Source organism: Hippocampus bargibanti, linkage group LG01 (genome assembly GCF_051943395.1).
Source record: "Hippocampus bargibanti isolate YZ-2025 linkage group LG01, ASM5194339v1, whole genome shotgun sequence".
NCBI classification, from domain to species: Eukaryota; Metazoa; Chordata; class Actinopteri; order Syngnathiformes; family Syngnathidae; genus Hippocampus; species Hippocampus bargibanti.
Window position 1 is genome coordinate 22,472,146 of NC_142734.1, and position 22,499 is coordinate 22,494,644.

The following is a 22,499-nucleotide window of genomic DNA, read 5'->3' on the forward strand; positions in this document are numbered from 1 at the left end:
GTACCGCTTATTCCTCATTAGGGTCGCGGGGGTTGCTGGAGCCTATCTCAGCTGTCTTCGGGCACGAGGCGGGGGACACCCTGAATTGGTTGCCAGCCAATCGCAGATTGGATTGGATTGGATTGGATTGGATTGGATTTGCCTTTATTAGTCTCACAGTGGAGAAATGTACATTTCACAGCAGCAAAGTGATGAAAGGAATGAAAGTAGAAAAACAAAATACATGAGCTATATATACAGTAAAGTCTCGTTATATCGATATTCAAGGGAGTCCGAAACAATATCGATATAACCGGGACTATCGATATATCCGACCCTGTTTGCATGTAATTTTCTCCGTGCGTGCATAGAAATAGTATCGATATAACCGGGACTATCGATATATCCGATATCGATATAACGAGACTTTACTGTATATATATATATATATATATACAGTCAGACCTCAACTTACGACCTTAATTGGTTCCCAGACAGAGTGTGTAAGGCGAAAAGTGTGTATCTCCCAAAAAAATTCCCATAGGATACCATTAAAATGGGAATAATCAGTTCCCGGGTTTCCATAAAATATACATTTCAACTAAATAAGCCTTAAAACTACACACAACATACCTTATTCTATGTATAATAAATGTGCTTTTGTATTGTAATGAAAGAAATACACTGCATTGTATCATAAAGTCACTTTATTTACATTCGTGATGGTCATTGATGGCTTGATGGAATGGCGTTGGAGGTCGAAGGTCAAAGGTAATTGCTGTTTGGAAAGAGAGGCACATTACATGTGGACTGTAATTAAAGAAATAAACCATGCTGTAAAATAAAGTTTTATTTACCTTTTTGATAGTCGTTGATGGCTTATGGAAGGAGAGTCACCTTCCGTAAGGACTGTTGGTAATTTAACCTCTGGAGTGGCTTCTCTTCTTTTTTCTTTGGAGACTCATCATTTTTTTCTGATTGAAAACCTCTTTTTCAATTATCTCCTTCTCAGCGACGGTGATTTTATTTTGTGTCTTCTTGGGCTGAACATGAGCCTGTGGTGGTTTTTTTCGGTCCCATCATAGTAAAATTATTAGCAAAAAAGCTCCAAGTAGGCGACCGACGTGTGCATTCAATGAGAGCGGGTGTGGAAAGTAGCGCCGACTGGAACGCTGTTCGGTCGTGTGCTTCCGCCGAAGATCACTCCGCCAGATCCGAAGGTCGTGTAGTTTGGTGTTCTTCCGCCGAAGATTACTCCACCAGCCGTGGTGGGTGTGTATTATGAAAATAGTGCTTATTATAAGATTGAAGTTCATAAATTTGACATTCGTAAGACGAAAAGTTCGTAAGATAAGGTGTTTGTAAGTTGAGGTCTCACTGTATAGGGCCAGAGCTACCAGCAAATTTGGGTTTGCTGAGGAAGCTTCTCGGACGAGAAGCAAAAGGTCACCTTGAAAGAGATCCAGCAGACGGCTGAAGAAACATTTTCATCTCTTTTTTTCTGTTCAAAGAAGTGAGTCTAAGGTTTCTTACGCTGCATTAAATGTCGTCCTAAAACTCAATATTCTGTGGGTCCTGGAATTCGAGTGACAATGACAAAAACCCTGACACTGGAGTGGAAACTTTTTTTGCACATTGTCTGCCAGTCAATGTGTCTGCCAGTCAATGTGTTCATGTGGTCAGATAATGAAAGGAACATGTATCAGGAAATGTGTGAGTTGAATTCTGGATACGTCTACAAAGTCTGCGTGCGTGTGTTAGCAGTTAGCAACACTTGGTCTTGTCATACCACAGAGGTTATTTTCACATTTTTGAAGTTTTTCTGGACATCGGGAGCAAGAGTCTCCTTCCACATAAGGCCGCTCGTCTTCAAAGTTTCCTCTGCGCACACACACACACACACACACACACACACACACACACACACACACACACACACACACACACACACACACACACACACACACACACACACACACACACACACGCAAATCAGTGGCAGTGCTATACAAACAGCGTTCTTCACTCACTTGACTTGAATATTTCGTGTTAGTTCCCATTAGCGTCTTCTTCTTCTTTTCCTTTCAGCTTTTCCCTTCAAGGGGTCGCCACAGCAAATCAGTGTCCTCCATCTTTAGCGTCTAAATAACTCAAATAGATAGAAAGCGAGCCAGCTAGCTAATACATAACTAACAGCTAGCTAGCTAGATAAATAGCTAATAGATAGCAAATAGATAGCTAGTTAGGTAGCATGCTAAATAGCTAGTTAGCAAATAGATATCAAAGAGATATGTAGCAAGGTATCCAGCTATATAGCTGGCCAGATTAGCAAACTAATAAATAACCAATAAATAACTAATAATAATAATAATAATAATAATAATAATAATAATAATAATACATTTAAGTTCTGAGCGCCTTTCAAAACTCTCTAGGATACTTTTACAGTAATAGATAGTCAGCTACAGAGCTAGCCAGCTACCTAATAGATAGGCAGCTAGGTAGCCAGCTAGATAGCCAGCCAGATCACCATTATTAGCAATCGTCTTAGCGAGAGTAATGTTGAAAAAGTAATTTGGTGCTGTTTATAGCATTAGCATTAGCTGGAGGAATCTAGAGAAGTTAGCACTGACGCTGGGTAGTAGTTGCACACCAGGAAAGAGATCTTCTCCCATGCCAGGCCCTCCATGTTGTCACACAGGTGGGCGGCACAGCCCACCCTGTGAGTATCGGACCACACCATCTGCAAAATCAACGCAAAGTCGCACAGTTCCATACTCACACTGTCCAACAATGCGGCAACACAAGTCAATGTGAAAACTACAAAAACTACATAACAAATAACATGACAACACAGAGACACAGAGAGTCATTCATTCTTAAGCACTTTCTGTACCCTCTTTGTTACACAAGGCAGTTCCAGGTGAAAGAGGAGAGGATCAAAGCATCTCTTCACCAGTGGATATGGGACATCATGGTGGAATGTGCACGTCGACCACAAGTTAAATGTTGAAAACAAACACGCAGCTGTAGCATCCATTGACGAAGAGAGATTGTCTCACATCTCCTGTCCCACATAAATCCGCTTCAATTCCAAGTCGTATATGAGTGTGTGCGTGCGTTTGTATACTGACCTATGTGTAGTGGTCCTCACTCCTTATCTGGAGTTACCCGGACCTCACAAAGTCATTCTGTTGGGGTAATTCGCCATACAAACATCTCTAAACATCGCTCTGTAATCTTTGTTTACATTTGGACATCTTGATACGTCATATCTTGCCTTTCTTTACATGGTGTCGCATTTACATTACGTCACATCCTATCGCATCATACACTGTGCGCCGCATAAATACTCCCCGCAGTCTCTCTCTCTCTCTCTCTCTCTCTCTCTCTCTCTCTCTCTCTCTCTCTCTCTCTCGCCATGCTTCCTCCTTCGCCGACCCCGCGATGTCTCCACTCTCTTCAAGATTAAACTAACTTTCTGTTCTACACTTGGCTCCCTGATGATGAAACCATCCTCTTCCATCAACACCCGTAGCAATGAACCAGAAAGAACAACAATTAGCAGTTAATCCAACATTTGGTGGCGAAAAAACTCCGGGTCCTAGCTGATGGCTTCGGGAGGGGGGTGGTGTGGGCCCTGTGTTTTTTGAGCGTGTTCGAGTGGGCAGCCCCTCCCTTCTGGTGTGCGTCTCTCAGGAATGCTTCACGGGTGAGTGCCGCTAGCATGCAGCTATGTTGAGTGAATGTATTGTGGGATTCTTTCGGCCAAAAGTAATTCTGTTTACGGTTAATCTGCGTAACTCAGGCTTGTAATCCGAATTTCGATCGGGTCAAGGCGGAGCATCCTCATTCGAGCCTATGTACGAAGTGTTCGTACGTGACTGATTAACACCATTTCGGGTCGAGATAGTGTCTGCTTCCTCGCCTCCGGCAGCCGTATTGTTAGACCGGGAAAGTTCCAGAAGGGGATTCTTCAGAAGGGATGAGGTTCTGGAAATTCGAGTGCGAGGACTGGGAAAAAAACATTGAAAAATTGGAAAATTTATTAATTTTGACCCAGGGGATTATGTGCTCCTTTTTTGTTTAATTACAGCTGCAATAGATCGTGGATTACCGTAACATTAATGCATTCACCAACATGAGCGCGTGGTCAGCTTTGCTAGCGATGCAGTGCCACGGGGTTTCTAGGGGACAGAGGGTGGTCGACTGAGGGGCGTTTGGGGGAGCCATCTTTGTGTGTGTCTTTTTGTCTCCCCTTTCGTGTTCTTTGTCTGTCGTCTTTTTATGTTGCATTGTGTGCTTTCGTGTATTGTTGTTTATGTACGCGTTCGATAAGACAAAGGGGGTGGTCTGCCAGCAGAGAAAGCGGACAGCCCACTCCTTCCTCCTCTCTTCTCTGCCCGTAAGAGGGGGGTGGGGGTGAATTCACAGCCGCATTCTGAGATCGGAAAATTGATTCATTCGCGAATAGGTTAATTACATAAAATAGTCAGTGAATTAGGCTAAATTTGGAAATGGAACATTTATCTTGAATTGGATGGAAATTGGCAAGGTAAATGTAACTAAATTCGCTGGTGATTAATTACTTAAAAGAGATTCACCAGTTGGTATCATTGGACTTTTCACAAGGAGAAGTTCATGGATTTATTGAAATAATGATTGTGACATGATTATTACACTCGTTTTGACCTGACAATTGTCATTCCCCTGAAGACAAAGAACAGATGATTTTATTCATATATATGATAACAAATTGAATTTGATCGGATTCACCTTTATTAGTTTCTAAGTGGATAAATTATTTTGAAGAGGACAAGATTGATTTGAAAAATATGATGACTAACCTTTTTTTCATTATGCTTTTATGCAGATGATGTGGTGAACCACAACAATTCGCAATCAGCTGGGATATGGTGGTTGAGAAATTGTTCAATTTGCAGGACGAATTAATGAACTGTGAGATGCACAAGCCACTTGCATCCACCCATCCTGTGATTTTTCGGCGCAGACGCTGCTGAATCAGGACTGCATTTTGATTCTTGGTGTCTTTGGAAACAACATTTAATCTCTGCTTCAATTGACACAGGAGATCCAACAAAGGAGAGGCCGCAACGGCTGGTGCGATGCACCTGCACAACTAGAGTTCGCACACCCAACTGATTTGGGATCGATGACAAAGCCCCTATTGAGAATAGTTTTGATTTCCAAAAGTATAGTGTTTGGCATTTATTCATTTATTTATGCATTTATTTGCATATATTTCTCATCCAACCATGTAGCGAGCAACGGATTGTTACAATTAGGCTTGATCGTATGAAAAATATTCAACCTTGTAGATGCGATGAAGGAAATCCAACGTTTATTAAGACAGCTGCAGATGCTAATTTATCTTCTGCTACCTTTGCGTACAGTGATGACATTTGACAGTTCAAAAGTAGTTTATAGTTATGACTAAAAGTGCAGGATAACCTGTCAAGATTGATTTGATTACGAATTACCATTATTATTATTATGAATTCACTGCAGTGCACATTAAAGGAATTTCTCACCGATAAGATTGAAATTGGCAAATGAGTTGAGTGGGCACCGATGTCAGTCAGAGATTCAGGCGGAATCAGATATCTTGTATAGGGGTTTCCACGCTAACCAGCTTCTTTCAGAATTGGGAGAAGGAGATTCTTCAGGAGAGCTCCTGGGGAGTCTATGCCAGGATGGCCGGAGATGAAGCTGGGTTGCGTTGGATGTCCTATGCAGAAGCGATACTGACTGTCAACTCGTGCCCTCCAACTGAATGACAAAAGGCGAGTATGATGACCATCTACGCAGATTGCCATAATGTTGCCGACCATGTCAACTTGTGCTCAGGAATTGTGAAAGGCTGTCCTCCACCCAAGCAATGTGCCGACATGCCAAAATTTGGCCTCCAAAATTTTGGACCAATGATTGACAAATGGTTTTATACAAATTGATAATCTGTGCAATGTCAAAGACGGATCGTGTTCCACGCAAACACGTTCCCACTTGGGAAATGGAGACTTTTCATGTCTCAACAAGGGGGAGTGACGATAGCTCAGATCATCATGGCCAAAATTTTCACTTTTGGTGATGAGTGATGTTGGCTGCAACGTCATTCCCCAAGAAAGTGGTGCCCTCCAGAAATGCAGACTCACTAACCACTAACATACTAACCAACTAACATCTAACAATAACTTACTGCCATTTCTGTGAGAAAATGCATTGCAGAGCCTAAACGATGAGATAGCTTTGATAGGGAAAGAAACACCAAGAAAGTGTGATGTGTAGAATGACACCATCCTTTCGACATGTGACCTGGCACAAGTCTTCTTTTGCTCTCCACAGGATGGAGCTGCGGTCTGAAGAAGATGACATGGGCCACGCCGATGTGGGATGGACCGGTTGCGGAGCTGTTAGCCGTCTTAGCAGCTACAAGCTTCACCTGGATTCGCAAGGACACCGTTCGTAAAGAAGGTTCCCGATGCACGTTACTGGAGCCGCGTCGACAGATCACACACCTTTTCCCAGTCACCAGCTCATCCGTACCACACCCTGGGGCCTGCTTGCGACAAATGCTACAAACATTTTCGTTCCTCCTCCTCGTCCTGGTGATCACCATCCAGGATGCCATGAAGATTTGACTGTTGTAGCCATGACATGATTTAATTTGAAATTGTTTCCATTGTGATTGTTCTATTTTGTGATTTTCTTTTTTTCTTTCTTCTTTCTGTTCACCTCCACAATGTTAAATATGTTCGTCAGGGGGGAGATGTTGGGGTAATTCGCCGTACAAATATCTCTAAACATCGCTGTGTAATCTTGGTTTACATTTTGGACTTCCTGATACGTCATATCCTGCCTTTCTTTACATGATGTCGTATTCCTTTACATGATGTCGCATTCTAGGTCACATCCTATCGCGTCACACACTGTGCGCCGCATAAATACTCCTGCAGTCTCTCTCTCTCTCTCTCTCTCTCTCTCTCTCTCTCTCTCTCTCTCTCTCTCTCTCTCTCTCTCTCTCTCTCTCTCTCTCGCCATGCTTACTCCTTCGCCGAACCCGCGATGTCTCCGCTCTCTTCAAGATTAAACCAACTTTTTGTTCTACACCTGGCTCCCTGATAATGAAACCATCCTCTTCCATCAACACCCGTAGAAGCAATGAACCAGAAAGAACAACAATTAGCAGTTAATCCAACACATTCGAACAGGAACGTGTGTGTGTGTGTGTCTATGTGTGTGTGTATGTATCACTGACCTCTGTGTAGTGGTACCCACTCCTGATATGGAGTTACCTGGACCTCACAAAGTCATTCAAACAGGAACGTGTGTCTGTGTATATCACTGACCTGTGTGTAGGGGTCCTCACACCTGGTCTAGAGTTACCCGGACCTCACAGTCATTCATTCAAACAGGAATGTGTGTGTGTGTGTGTGTGTGTGTGTGTGTGTGTGTGTGTGCGCGCGTGTGTGTGTGTGTGTGTGTGTGTGTGTGTGTGTGTGTGTGTGTGTGTGTGTGTGTGTGTGTGTGTGTGTGTGTGTGTGTGTGTGTGTGTGTGTGTGTGTGTGTGTGTGTGTGTGCGTGTGTGTGTGTGTGTGTGTGTGTGTGTGTGTGTGTGTGTGTGTGTGTGTGTGTGTGTGTGTGTGTGTGTGTGTGTGTGTGTGTGCCGTGCCTCAACTGGCACCACCTTATCGTGGTGAGGCACTTTGCGCGTCTCGATGACCCAGAGAGCTATGTCGGCCGGAGTCTTGCACTCCTGGCAGGGTCACCCAAGCCGAACAGGTCGAGGCAAGCTTCTTGCCCCAATCCCCCCCTCCTCCCATGAAAACCCAAAGTCCTGTGGCGATGTGGAATGGCAATGGGCACAGGCCAAGGATGTGGCTGGAAGTGCCTAGCCAAAACATGCACACAGGCGGCAATGGAGTGATGGTCGTTGATTGTGCGGGATGGAGCAAGGCATCTCCTCGGCAGCTTCCATTGTGTCTGAGCCGCTCCACACTGCTCACCCCTGTGATGGGGAAGGACCTAGAAAAAGTGGTCTAAAAATTGTCTGCACTCCACACTCCGGACGGTAAACCGCAATCGTTGGAGCATCCCCTCTGCGGTCGAAACTTCAAAAAATGAATCACACAAAACCTTCGACGAAACATTGCATTGCTTCGTGGAATGTCCGCACGCTGTTGGACCTGGCTCAAACCGCTGAGAGGCCCGACCGGAGGACAGCACTTGTAGCCCAGGAGCAAGATACAACATTGACATTGCAGCCCTCAACGAGACTAGACTACATGGAGAAGACTCCCTGACAGAGGTTAGTGCAGGGTATACCTTCTTCGGGAAAGGGGTCCCCGAAGGCAACCGCCGTATCCATGGAGTTGTCTTTGCTGTGAAGTCCCAACTGCTGCAATGCATTCCGGAATCCCCTATTGGCATCAATCAAAGGCTGATGACCTGGCGCATTCCCTTGGCAAAGGGACGCTTCGCTACAGTCATCAGTGCTTACGCACCAACTCTGGATACTAACCACATTGTCAAGGATGAGTTCAACAGAGCTCTGGACACCATCCTGCAGAAAACTCCGGCCACGGATAAGCTCCACATCATGGGAGATTTCAATGCTAGGGTGGGCATGGAACACCTTGTGTGGAATAAAGTTATTGGCCAGCATTGAGTGGGAAAGATGAACACCAATGGCCTTTGGCTCCTCTCCCTCTGTGCAGAGCATCACCTGGTCATTACTAACACGATCTTCCAAATGAAAGACCGGTTCAAGACCACTTGGCAGCACCCCCGCTCCAAATATTGGCACCTCCTGGACTATGTTATTGTCCGTCAGAAGGACATACAGGATGTGATACACCCATGCCATGCGTGGAGCTGATTGTTGGACTGACCACCATATAGTCAGATCTAAACTCCTTATATGGATAGATCCCCGTCGTCCAAGGACAGCTCCCAATGGAAAGCTCTGCTGCACAGCACTGACCAACACCACCATCAAAGCCAACCTTCAACCTCTCCATGCCGAAAAACTCGACAAGATCCCAGAGGACCTGGTCGACTGGCAAGCTCTGCGTCAGGCTATTTACAGCACAGCCTCAGAAGTGCTTGGACAGTCAAGGAGAAGACACTAGGATTGGTTCGATTCAAACTCAGATGAAATACAGTCCATTCTAAAAGCAAAACATGAGGCCCGAAAAGCTCTCCTGTCCTGTCCCACATCTCACACCCGGCCGGAAAGCAGTCTTTACCGAAGCAAGGGCAGCAACCCAGCGGGCCCTCCGTGTCATGGAGCACACCTGGTGGTTGCAGAAGGCACATGAGATCCAATATCTGGCAGACTATAAGAACACCCAGGGTTTCTACAATGCCATCCAAGAACTGTATTGCCCTCGAAAGCAAAAACTTGCTCCAGTGCGATCTGCTGATGGCTCTGTGCTCCTTAAGGACCGCCATGAGATCCTTGTTCGCTGGGCAAACCATGTCGAGACTCTTCTCAACACCACCAACCCCGTCAACTCAAAAATTCTGGACAATCTTCCAGACCTGCCGCCAATCACGAGCCTCGACACCCCACCATCTTTTTCGGAGACCAGGCAAGCCATCATGAGCCTTAAGAACAACAAAAGTGCTGGACCTGATGGCATCCCTGCGGAAATTTACAAACACAGAGGTTATCTCCTCACGCGCCGTCTGCACCTCCTTATACATAACATCTGGGAACATGGGAAGCTCCCACAAGACTGGAAGGATGTCAACATCATTGTAATCTACAAAAAGAAAGGGGACAAAACAGCCTGTGGGAATAGCCGAGGAATCTCTCTCCTCTCCACCGCAGGGAAATTTTTGGCCAAAATAATGCCCAGTCGGCCGGTCAAGCATCTCTCAGAGTCTGTGCTTCCAGAAACGCAGTGTGGTTTCCAGAAGACAAGATCTACCACAGACATGATTTTTGTACTAAGGCAGCTTATGGAGAAGAGCAGAGAACATCGCCTGGAACATAGCCTTCATAGATCTCAACAAGGCATTTGACACCGTCAATCGTGAGTTGCGATGGAAACACCTCTCCAAACATGGAGTACCACCCAAGTTTCTTTGTATCCTCCAGCAGCTGCATGACGGGATGCAAGCCAGAGTACTCTTCGGAGAGCTCCAGGCAGAGCTCTTCGGGGTGAACGCTGGGGTGAAGCAGGGCTGTGTTTTGGCTCCAGTGCTCTTTAATATCCTCCTTTCTGCCGTCATGTGCCTATTTCACAAAGGCATCGGACATGAAGATGGCATCTGGGTGGAGTACCGCCTCAATGGAAACCTCTTCAACATCAGACGGATCCAGGCCCACACAAAGAAGAATATCGGCCACATTTGCGAACTTCAGTATGCTGATGACAGTCATCAGCTGCAGTATGCTGATGACTGTGCTGTACTGGCTCACAGCTCAGAATCTATGCAGCATGCTCTCAACATCATTTCTAGCTTGTACCAGTCTTTTGGTCTCCTGATCAACATAAAAAACTGTCACATCTCGTCGCCGTCCTGGGCGCGCCCCGCCCCTCCTGTCACCTCCTCCGCTGCTCCCTGGAGACGGCCCTTCCCATCATCAAGCACCTGGGTTCCCACAGCTGATTGTCATTCCCTTGATTGTGCCTTCTGACTATATCTACCGATCGCGCAATACAGTCCCCGTCGGAGTATTCTGAAAGCCACCCTGTTACTTCTGTGCCGTCAGATCAGCTGTCACCGATCTCTCTCACTCACCTCATCCTGCTGTCATTTTTTCATGCGTGCCTCAGTAAAGACTTTTGTTCACGAGTATCTGTCTCGCCGTGTATCTTGGATCCACACTCCCCGCTTTCCTTTCGTCACTCGAGCCCTGCACTCAAGCCTCAAGTGACGTGACATAATACTCAGACCACCTATGGATCCCGCCAGCGAAGACAGATTCCTTGCCGCCCTGACCGTGCAAGCGGAGCGTTCGAGCCAGCTGGCCCGAGTCATCGCGGAAGTCAGCCAAATTACCACCATGCTGGCTCAACGCTTCGAGGCGGCTGAGGCACGCATTTCCGCTCTCACGGCCAAGTCTTCCCCGCCCGTGAGTAGGCACGCTCTTCAACTACCTCTCCCCTCACGCTACGCAGGCAAAACCGGGCGCTGCGCTCAGTTTTTAATGCAGTGCACGCTCGTGTTTGAGCAACATCCATACGCCTGCGTTAGCGATGAGGCGAAGGTAGCCTTCATCACCAGCCTGCTCACGGGAGAAGCCGAGACGTGGGTGCTGGCCATCCGAGAGTCCCGACCGGAGCTGTGCACCTCGTACCCGGACTTCGTCGCCGAGTTACGCCGGGTTTTCCATCATCCGGTGATGGAGTCCGAAGCTGAGGGGAGACTACTGGACTGCGTCCAAGGGGCCCGTTCAGCTGCGGAATACTCCGTCGACTTCCGCATCCGGGCCGCTGGTAGCGGCTACGGCGACCGAGCGTTGAGGGGGGTGTTTCGTCGCGGATTGAACACCGATCTCAAGGACGAGTTGGCTACCCACGACGCGGGCACCACCTTCGTCGCCATAGTCATCGACCTGGATCACCGCCTTCGGGAGCGACAGAGGGAGCAGCGCGGCCGACGGCCCCGAAGCCGGTCCAGATCTCCCACACCCGGCAGCGAGCGCGTGCGGCGCCTGGAGGAATCCCCCGAACCCATGATCATAGGGGGAGGGAACGACTATCCCCGGGGCTTGTCGCACCCAAGGCCCCCAGCCAAAGACCTAAGGTCCACGCAAGTCCCCGTCGAAACGGCGACCACAGCGACCTCTGGAGGTCAAAGCCACGACCCCCGTTACGCGGTTGGAGCTGGACAGCGAATTAATCGGCCCGTCCAGCTCCCAAACCGTGCGGGCCCTAGTGGACTCGGGGGCCGACGGGTGCATCATTGACCGCCAGCTGGCGGACTCGTTGGGCTGCCAGCTGATCGATCTCCACCCCCCTAAGGAGATCGTCGACCTGTACGGCAGACTGTTAGCCCGAGTCACCCACCTCACTGCCCCGCTAAAATTCTGGGTAGCGGGGAACCACGTCGAGCACCGCCAATTTCTAGTTATGCCCTCCCGGAATGCGCCGTTGGTATTGGGTCTCCCCTGGCTCAATACCCACGACCCATCCATCTCCTGGGAGGGTCCCACCATTCAGGGCTGGAGCTCCTACTGCTACGCCAACTGCCTGCGGTCGGCTACGGCAGGGCAAGACCCCTCCCGCGTTGGCCCGCCCGAGGCCATCTGCCTCAAGGGCGTGCCACAATGCTACCATGACCTGCGGGAGGTGTTCAGCAAAGACAACGCCCAATCCCTGCCACCCCACCGCCGATATGACTGTGCCATCGACTTGCAGCCAAGGGCTCCATTACCGGACTCCAGACTTTTTCACATTTCACAACCTGAACGGGAAGCCCTGAGCACTTACATAGACTCATCCCTTGCGGCGGGACTCATCCGGCCATCACGGTCTCCGTTGGGCGCAGGGTTCTTCTTTATTGACAAAAAGGACGGAACCCTGCATCCGTGTGTCGACTACCGGAGTCTGAACGACATCACCATCCGAAACAAATACCCGCTCAGCCTTCACGCCCCTTCAGTTCGCAACCATTTTTTCTAAATTAGACCTCCGCAGTGCGTACCACTTGGTCCGCATCCGGGAGGGGGATGAATGGAAAACTGCATTTAAAACACCGTTAGGTCATTTTGAATATCTGGTGATGCCGTTCGGACTCACGAACGCGCCCGCCGTCTTCCAGAACTTGGTCAATAATGTGCTCAGGGACTTCCTCAATGTTTTTGTTTTCGTTTATCTGGATGATATTCTTATTTTTTCTCGTTCTTCAGAGGAGCACTGGCAACACGTCCGACGGGTCCTGGCGCGGCTCCTGCAAAACCGGCTCTATGTGAAGGCAGAGAAGTGCGAGTTCCATGTCCGCTCTCTGTCCTTCCTAGGGTTCGTCGTGGAGCAGGGGCAGCTCAGGGCCGACCCCACTAAGACGAAAGCGGTGGTGGAATGGCCGATCCCGAAGACGCGCAAACAGCTCCAGCGGTTTTTGGGGTTTGCCAACTTCTACCGCCGCTTCATTCGAGGGTATAGTCAGAAGGCACTCCCCCTCACTAACCTCACGTCCTCCAAGATTCCCTTCAGGTGGACGCCCGACGCTGAGGGGGCATTCGACCGCCTCCGTCTGGCCTTCACCAACCCCCCTGTTCTGCGTCATCCCGACCCGGATCTCCCGTTCACGGTCGAGGTTGACGATCCGAGTCCGGAGTAGGGGCCGTCCTGTACCAGCGCTCTCCCATGGACCAGAAGCTACGCCCATGCGCCTTCTTCTCCCGCCGGCTCAGCCCCGCCGAGGCCAACTATGACGTCGGCAACCGGGAACTGCTGGCGGTCGTCCTGGCCCTTCAGGAATGGAGACACTGGCTTGAGGGAGCGAAACACCCCTTCACCGTCTACACGGACCATAAAAACCTGGCGGCCATCCGGTCGGCCAAGAGAATAAACTCTAGACAGGCCCGAGGGTCACAGAACACCAAGCCCGATGCCCTATCCCGCATCCATGAGCCGGCAGAAAGGGAGGAAACCACCACCAACATCTTGCCGGCCCAACGCATCCTGGGTGCCCTGAGGTGAGAGGTTGAGAGAAAAGTTCAGCAGCCCAGGGGACGACCCCCATCCCCAGGGGCTGTCCTAAGGATCGCCTGTTTGTCCCCCCCCCCCTCTTCGCACGGAGGTGCTCGTCTGGGGGCACACCTCCAAGATAGCTTGTCACCCGGGGGTCAACAGGACGATCCAACTCATCGCCCAAACGTTCTGGTGGCCGGGGTTCCGGAGGGACATCACCCTCTTCGTGAAGGCCTGCATGACCTGTGCCTGTGGGAAAGCCTCCCATCAGCCCCCGGCAGGACTCCTCCAGCCGCTACCGGTACCGTCCAGACCCTGGTCCCACATCTCCGTCGACTTCGTGACAGGCTTCCCCCCCTCCTGTGGCAAGACGGTCGTCCTCACCGTTGTGGACCGATTCTCCAAGTCGGCCCACTTCGTCCCGTTAACCAGGTTGGTGTCCGCCATTGAGACGGCTCAACTCCTGGTTAACCACGTCGTCCGTCTCCACGGGATTCCGACGGACATCGTGTCGGACCGGGGACCGCAGTTCGTGTCCAAGGTGTGGAAACGTTTCTGTCGGTCCCTAGGGGCGTCGGCGAGCCTGTCGTCTGGATACCATCCCCAGACCAACGGACAGACGGAGAGGAAGAACCAGGACCTGGAGGCGGCCCTCCGGTGCGTGTGCCTCCACAACCCGGCGTCGTGGGCCCGGCACCTACCCTGGGTGGAGTACGCCCACAACTCCCTGGTCTCCGCAGCCACAGGTCGGTCCTCATTTATGTCCGCCTGTGGCTATCAGCCGCCCTTGTTTCCCACACAGGAGGGCCAGGTGGAGGTCCCGTCTATTGAACATCACCTCAGACGGGCTCACCGAGTCTGGAAGGAGACCAGGGGCGCCCTGACACGCACCACATCCCGGAACCAGAGGGTGGCGGACCGTCATCGGAGACAGGCACCCAACTACCAGGTCGGGCAGGAGGTGTGGCTGTCCACGAGGGACCTTCGGCTGGCAGGGTCTTCAGCCAAACTGGGCCCACGCTTCACGGGTCCCTTCCCCATCGAGGCCATCCTCAGCCCGGTCTCAGTGAGGCTCCGGCTGCCACCGACCATGAGGATCCACCCCGTTTTCCACGTTTCCCTCCTCAAGCCAGTGGAAACCAGCTCCTTAGCCCCCCCCCCCCCCTGGATGTTCCATGCGGCTCCCATCATCAAGCACCTGGGTTCCCACAGCTGATTGTCATTCCCTTGATTGTGCCAATCTGACAATATCTACCGATCGCACAATACAGTCCCCGTCGGAGTATTCTGAAAGCCACCCTATTACTTCCGTGCCGTCAGATCAGCTGTCACCGATCTCTCTCACTCACCTCATCCCGCTGTCATTTTTTTCTTGCGTGCCTCAGTAAAGACTTTTGTTAACGAGTATCTGTCTCGCCGTGTATTTTGGATCCACACTCCCCGCTTTCTTTTCGTCACTCGAGCCCTGCCCTCAAGCCTCAAGTGACGTGACAAAAACAGAGCTCATGTTCCAACCTGTGTCTCTAACTCCCACACCTTCACATCAATGGCATTTCACTAAATATAATGGATCATTTTACCTACCTTGGCTCCTCTTTGTCCTCCAATTGCTCCCTTGACATTGAAGTACACAAATGTATGAATAAAGCCTCATCATCGTTTGGTTGTTTACGCAGCAGAGTCTTTATGAACCGAAACCTGAGAATTGGAACCAAGATTGCCGTATACAGCGCAGTATGTCTGTCCACTCTCCTCTACGGGGCAGAAACATGGACCACATACCGCCGGCACATTACTACCCTTGAGGCCTTCCACATCCGGAGCCTGCAGAAGATCCTTGGCCTGTCCTGGGAAGACCGAGTTCCCCACTCAGATATCTTTCAGCGCGTAAATTCCATCTACATGGAAGCGGCAGTTGCAAAGAAACACCTTCGGTGGAATGGACACACCATCTGCATGCCCGATCACCGCCTGCCCCGCCAAGTCCTCGATGGACAGTGAAAGACGCAAAGCGCTCTGCAGAGGGGCAAAAGCGACGCCTCAAGGACTACACCAGGGACCTCCTCAAACGAGCCAACATCAACACCACGCAGCTCGAAACTTTGGCCTCCAACCGACAAACCTGGCAGACTACTTGTGCCAGGAGAGTCTCTGAAATACATCAAATCCACCAATACAGGCAAATAGAGTGACGCATTCAACGGCACCAGCAGGTGGCTGGTACCCCCCTGCCATCTGGCCTCCCATGTTCCATCTGCGGACGTGTCTGCGGCTCAAGGATTGGGCTCGATGCCCATGAGAAGTGGCACCAGTGCGCGTGTGTATCACTGACCTGTGTGTAATGTCCACACATCTTTTCGTCATCACAGCTGTTGTTATGGAAGCCATAGTTGAGATGTTCTATACACACACACATGCACACACATACGAGCATGAATACACACACACACACACACACACACACACACACACACACACACGCACACACACACACACACACACACACACACACACACACACACACACACACACACACACACACACACACACACACACACACACACACACACACACACACACACACACACACACAAATCAGTGTCAGTGCTACGCAAACACTGATCTCCGCACTTTAGGACTCTATTATTATTGTATGTTAATTGACATACAGCACAGGTGTCAAAGTCAAGACCCGGGGGCCAAATCCAGCCTGCCACATAATTTTCAGCCCCCGAAAGCAAATCAAACTAAAATCCGAACCAAAATGTTATGTTTTTGGAGGTAAACCACAATAACATTCATTATTCTTGATTTCTGATTTCAAACGAATCATTGATCAATTTGTTGTCATGTCCCAGGCACATTTTCAGCAGTCTAACTCACCCAGGAACCACTTCTCCAGCGCCAACCTCAGGTCCAAGATTCCAGTGCCGGCAAACAGGTTCTCCCCAGTGTCCTCGAGCTCTGGGTTGTGGTTCCAGATGCACTTGGCGGCATAGCCTTCAGCCACCTGCTTCAGCATCGGGTCCCATTTCTGAAGAAAGAGACTCATCATGTCATGTCACTCACACTCATACAGAACAAAACAAGATAAGACAAGACAAGACCAGACGTTATTTTCCATATCGACTGCAGACCTTTCCAGACCAGAGACCAAAGACCTTTCCACACCAGAGACGAAAGACCAAAGACCAGAGACCAGAGACAAGAGACCAAGACAAGACATTGTTATGTTTTCACAACACCTGCAGACCTTTCCAGACCAGAGACCAACACCCAAAGACCATAGACCATAGACCAAAGACCAGAGATCAAAGTCCTTTCCAGAACCGATGCCATAAAAGAACCAAATCCAGTCATACACAAGAAATGGACGGTCATGCAATCCTAAACTTGAAAACTCAGGAGCATTGATATCAACTGATTCCTTCAAGGGGGCCGTCATTTACTCAGCTGCAGCTCCAGCGAGATCATGAAATATGGCACTTACAACCATGTAACCTGACCCTGCACAGGGAAGGACCGCTGGTTGGAGTACCTGGCGGTAACGGGTTTGTTATCAGCCCGGGGCAAAAGACCTGTGGGAACTACGTGAAAAGGCCAGTTTGTTCTCCAGTCCTCCTCTTCATCATACACCTAGGATGACCACTTACTCGACGACCAAGGAGAAAAATATCGTAATGCCGTGTCGTGGGTTGCTGCCATGCGGAGCCCTTCCAAGGATACGTGAACCCCCACCACATGGAGGCAGTACCGCTGAAGAAAAGAAAGGAAGCAGAGGTGGAGGTAGCACAGATGAAGATGAGCCCGTTCTCATAACAAGGACATGGCAGCCGACTTTTTTTGTCCTCTATTACCCGCACCCAGTTTTTGGTTAAAGCCACACGTGATTGGTCAAGAACGCAGCAGTGAGAGAGAGGGTTACAGAAACACAAAGCTGCAAATTAAATAGATAGGCAGATGACAGAGAGGGAGTGAGAAGATGGATAGAAAACAGTGAAAGTTGGACTCGTTTTGACTTTATTGATAGTTCAAAGGCAGAGTGTAGACTGCAAGGTTAAAATATCATCAATCAGGTTCCACAAATAACCCGCACAAGCCATCTGTACAATTTGAAGAGAAAGGACAAGCAAGGGAACCAGCTATTAATGAAGTTTTTAGTGTGTCTTGCTGCAGCTGTTGCTGTTGCAATATCACAATTTCCAAGATGTAAAACCCAGGGCTCCTTGAGACACTTGATGCAAAAAGCTATTAACCCAGCTAAACCGAACACAATTGACGAGGAACTAGGTAAAATGAACGCAGAGAAAGCACGGCAACTTCACTCGTATATCGTCAAGAGGCAACCTGGAAGTTCGTCATCCATTGATGATTTCAAGGCTAGCCACGGATGGTTCGAGAACTTTAAGCGTCGTACAGGGATTCATAGTCATTCGTCATGGTGAGGCAGCCAGTTTTGACAATAAAACTGCCAAAGCTTACAAGGGATCATTCCTCAAGATGGTGGAAGAAGGCTACGTTCCTCATCAAGTGTTTAATGCCGATGAAACCGCCCACTCAATTCCATCAAGCCATCAACAACCATCACAAAGGAAAATAAATCGACTTTATTAGACAGTACAGTTTATTTCTTTAATTACAATACTATAGTACATTTATTATACGTAAAATGAAGTATATTTTGTGTAGTTTTAAGGCTTAGAAAATTATAAAGTAGAAAATGATGTTTGATGCGGAAAATCCTACTGGACCCTCCGCACCCTGCCCACCACCTTTTCCAGCTACTCCCCTCAGGCAGGCGCTACCGATCCATGCGCACCAAATCCAGCAGACATTTAAACAGCTTCTTCCCCCAAGCCATTAACTCTTTGAACTCTTTCAACAGTAGCCAAAATGGAACTGTATAGTGCCACTTAGCAGTTTTTTTGACAACGATACTAGTGCAGCGTGTTCTACCGGAAACAAATTCCTTGTGTGTTCTACATACTTGGCAATAAAGATGATTCTGATTCTGATTCTGATTCTGATTATGGGGACCTGGAAACTCATTTTAATGGTTTCCTACAGGAAAATAATGTTTGAGATACACACTTTTCGGCTTACACGCACTTTCTGGGAACCAATTAAGTTTGGATTGGATTGGATTGGATTTGCCTTTAATAGTCTCGCAGTGGAGAAATTTACATTTCACAGCAGCAAAGTTATGAAAGAAATGAAAGTAGAAAAGCAAAACACAGGAGCTGCTGGAAAGGCAGCCACTCTCGCGGCGCCGTCTTGAAGTCAAAAGAACAAAAAGCCAAGTAGGCCAAGGTATCACTTTACAGTATTTCTTAATTTCAACTTTCACATTCATGATGTTCAAACCGGAGTCATCAGAATGAGAAAGGTTTTAAAGGACAACCAACGTCTCCGGACAAGTCGTGTCCATAATTTGTTAAAATGTCTTCAAATGACTTCTACTGAGCGTATTTTACAAAGATTCCACCGCATATAGCTATATTTTACGTTTTAAGACTCACGCTGAATATTCAGGAAGTCTTAGTTTTGAGTTGGTGACGAGTCCGTACGTGACGTCACTAAAGGACCACCCTTGACCGTAAAAAAGACGCTTTGTAGCGATCCTTCCATCACGTCAATGTATTTCGCTGTACTTGTGTTGTCTGGGGACCTTGTGTTGCACCCAAAAGCCACCAGAAGGCCAGAAGAGGGCGTCCAAGCGCAATATAAGGAATTTATCAGCCTGTGCAAACGGAGGTGGCCACAGGAGATCGCCATTTTGTGCCTCTTTTGTCTGGTGAGAGATTTTCCACCAATGTTGCCTCAAAATGGCACAAATAAATTCTTTAATCGATTGCAAACATGTATTCTTTCCTCTTCAGAACTATTTGAATCATATTCATAACTGGATGTGTAACAAGAAAGCATATTCTCCGAATCTGAAGCCATTGTTTTGATTCACAAGCAATGCAAGACGTCTTGGCGTGACGTCACGAACTGGGGGCGGGACTTTTACACTGTTGTTTAGCTGTTATTGTTCCCGATTGTTCTTTTTCCACATGTCTCTCCCCTCCCTTTTAATCTGTCCAACGACGTCGGGAAAAAAAGATCCTCTCTCATGATACCAAAAAATACACAGGGAGTAAATCAAACTACCATCTTGCACAGCAAAACCACATCCATCCATGAAAAAAATAAATAACATTAGTCTTACTATCGCCAACAATAAAAAAGGCATAAAAAAGGCAGCCAAGGTGAAAAGAAGAGCACCACAGTGGACAATGCACAAGCATGGACACAAACAACAGGATGTGTGCATGTGTGTGTGCGAGCATTTGTGTTCTTGATTGTTTGCGACACGCTAACAAAAAGTTTTAGTCAATAATCAGGGCTGCATATTTTTCCATTTTACTTACAGGTTCTCCGCATCTGGACTGATTTAGTGTTGGGACACACACACACACCCTTACACACACACACACACACACACACACACACACACACACACACACACGCACACACACACACACACGCACACACGCACACACGCACGCACGCACACACACACACACACACACACACACACACACACACACACACACACACACATACACACACACACACACACATTCCTATTTGAATGACTTTGTGAGGTCCGGGTAGCTCCAGATCAGGAGTGAGGACCACTACACAAATAAACTAAATAACAAATACTTGGCTTTTTGTTCTTTTGACTTCAAGACGGCGCCGCGAGAGTGGCTGCCTTTCCAGCAGCTCATGTATTTTGTTTTTCTACTTTCATTCCTTTCATAACTTTGCTGCTGTGAAGTGTAAATTTCTCCACTGCGAGACTAATAAAGGCAAATCCAATCCAATCCAAAAGGTGTCGGACATTTCGCCCCTCATCCGAAAAGCTTTGTCAGCGAACTAAAGTTAAACTAAATAAATAGAGCTACCAGCATAACTTAATAATAATAATAATAATAATAATAATAATAATAATAATACATTTGATTTCTAAGCGACTTTCAAAACTCTCAAGGTCACTTTACAGTCACAGAATCATTTTTTTTTTCTGTGGGTGAGCAGCGGAAGCCACACCCGCCAGTGTTCACTCAACCCGGAATAACTCAAATATATCGACAGCTAGCTAGCTAGCTAATAGCTATTTAATAGATACCTAGCCAGATAGATAGCTCATAGATAGCTAGTTTGATAGATAGCTAATAGACAGCTATCTAGATATGCAGTTAGTTAGTCACATAGCTAATATACAGCAAATAGCTGTAGCTAGATAGCCAGCTAGTTAGTTGGATAGTTAAGACAGAAAATAGCTAGCTAGATAGCTAGCCAGTTATATAGCTAATAGACAGCAAATAGCTGTAGCTAGATAGCTAGCTAGTTAGATCGCTAATAGACAGAAAATAGACAGCTCACTGGATAGATAGCCAGCTAGTTAGTTAGATAGCTAATAGACAGCAAATAGCTAGCTAGCTAGATAGCCAGCTGGTTCGTTAGATAGCTAATACACAGAAAATATGTAGCTAGCTATATAACCATCTAGTTACTTAGATAGCTAATAGACAGCAAATAGAGAACTCGCTAGATAGCCAGCTAGTTAGTTAGATAGCTAATAAACAGAAAATAGCTGGGTAGATAAATAACTAGCCAGCTAGATAGCTAATAGACAGCAAATAGATAGCTAGATAGATAGCTTAATAGATACCCAGACAGATAGCTAATAGATAGCTAAATAGATAGCTAGCTTAATAGATAGTTAGATAGCTAATAGATAGCTAATTGATAGCCAGCCAGTATTGCTTCTGCTTACCAGGGGCAGCATGGCGGAGGCACTGGGGGACACTTGTCCTCTGTAGTAGTTGTGGAGCTCCACCAGCAGTTCTTCCTCGTCGCTGAGGAGGCTCCAGACTCCGGGACCGAGCACCGCGCTCAGCAGCAGCAACCGAGTCCACAGAGGACCACCTGAACCCTTGGAACCGTGCCCTCTCTGACCGTTCTTCTGGAACAGGAACGTGAGCTGTGCTTGCATGTTGGGAAACGGAGTCCTGGGAGTGTCCAGGGAGGATCCGACCAGGGGTGTTTTTGTGGGTCTCTGTCCTGTTCAAGGTGCAGATATGGGACTTGATGGCCCTCACAGCATTTTTTAAGGGTGAGGGTCCTTCCCACAGGCACTTTTTGCATCCTCCTCTTCCTCCTCCCTCTTGCATCAACTCAACATCTCATGCACATTTTGCACCCAAAAAACTATTTTGACAAATCTTTAATAATAATAATAATAATAATAATAATAATAATAATAATAATAATAATAATAATAATAATAATGATAATCTATTAGCTAGTCGATAGCTAATTGATAGCCAACAGATAGTAAGTTAGATAGCTATCCACATAGATATCAGAATCAGAATACCTTTATTCGTCCCACAATGGGGAAATTTGCAGTCCACAGCAGCAATTGAAAAGGGATGGGGTAGGGGTGGGGTATATCGCTAATAGAAAGCTAAAAAGATAGAAAACTAGCTAGCCGGCTAGTAGATAGCTAATGTATAGCAAGCTAGATAGCTAGCCACCTAGATAGCTGCAGTATATCGCTAATAGAAAGTTACATAGAAAGCTAGCCAGCCAGCAAGTAGATATCTAATACATAGCAAGCTCGATAGCTAGCCACCTAGATAGCTACAGTATATCACTAATAGAAAGCTAAATAGACAGAAAGCTAGCTAGCCAGCTAGTGGATAGCTAATCAGAATCAGAATCAGAATAATCTTTATTGCCAAGTATGTAGAAAACACAAGGAATTTGTTTTCGGTCGAACACGCTGCACTAGTATCA

The 22,499-nt window shown here is 47.7% G+C and overlaps 1 protein-coding gene across 2 annotated transcripts in view; it reads right to left on the reverse strand.

Annotated features, from left to right (window-relative positions):
* The window catches only part of LOC148903511 (peptidase inhibitor 16-like), a 40,099-nt gene extending 18,314 nt beyond the window's left edge, over positions 1 to 21,785 (reverse strand). The window contains exons 1-5 of one of the 2 annotated variants that reach the window (XM_089003977.1): positions 21,475 to 21,784; positions 16,530 to 16,680; positions 15,979 to 16,046; positions 2,613 to 2,722; positions 1,769 to 1,860 (exon numbers count right to left, since the gene is read on the reverse strand). In XM_089003977.1, coding sequence (XP_088860103.1) covers positions 1,769 to 1,860; positions 2,613 to 2,722; positions 15,979 to 16,046; positions 16,530 to 16,680; positions 21,475 to 21,693 — 640 coding nt within the window. In that variant the 5' untranslated portion in view covers positions 21,694 to 21,784. Of the gene's footprint in view, positions 1 to 1,768; positions 1,861 to 2,009; positions 2,723 to 15,978; positions 16,047 to 16,529; positions 16,681 to 21,474 lie in introns of both variants that reach the window. The other variant, XR_016115935.1, reaches the window with a different exon arrangement.
* Between the last annotated feature and the right edge of the window lie 714 nt (positions 21,786 to 22,499).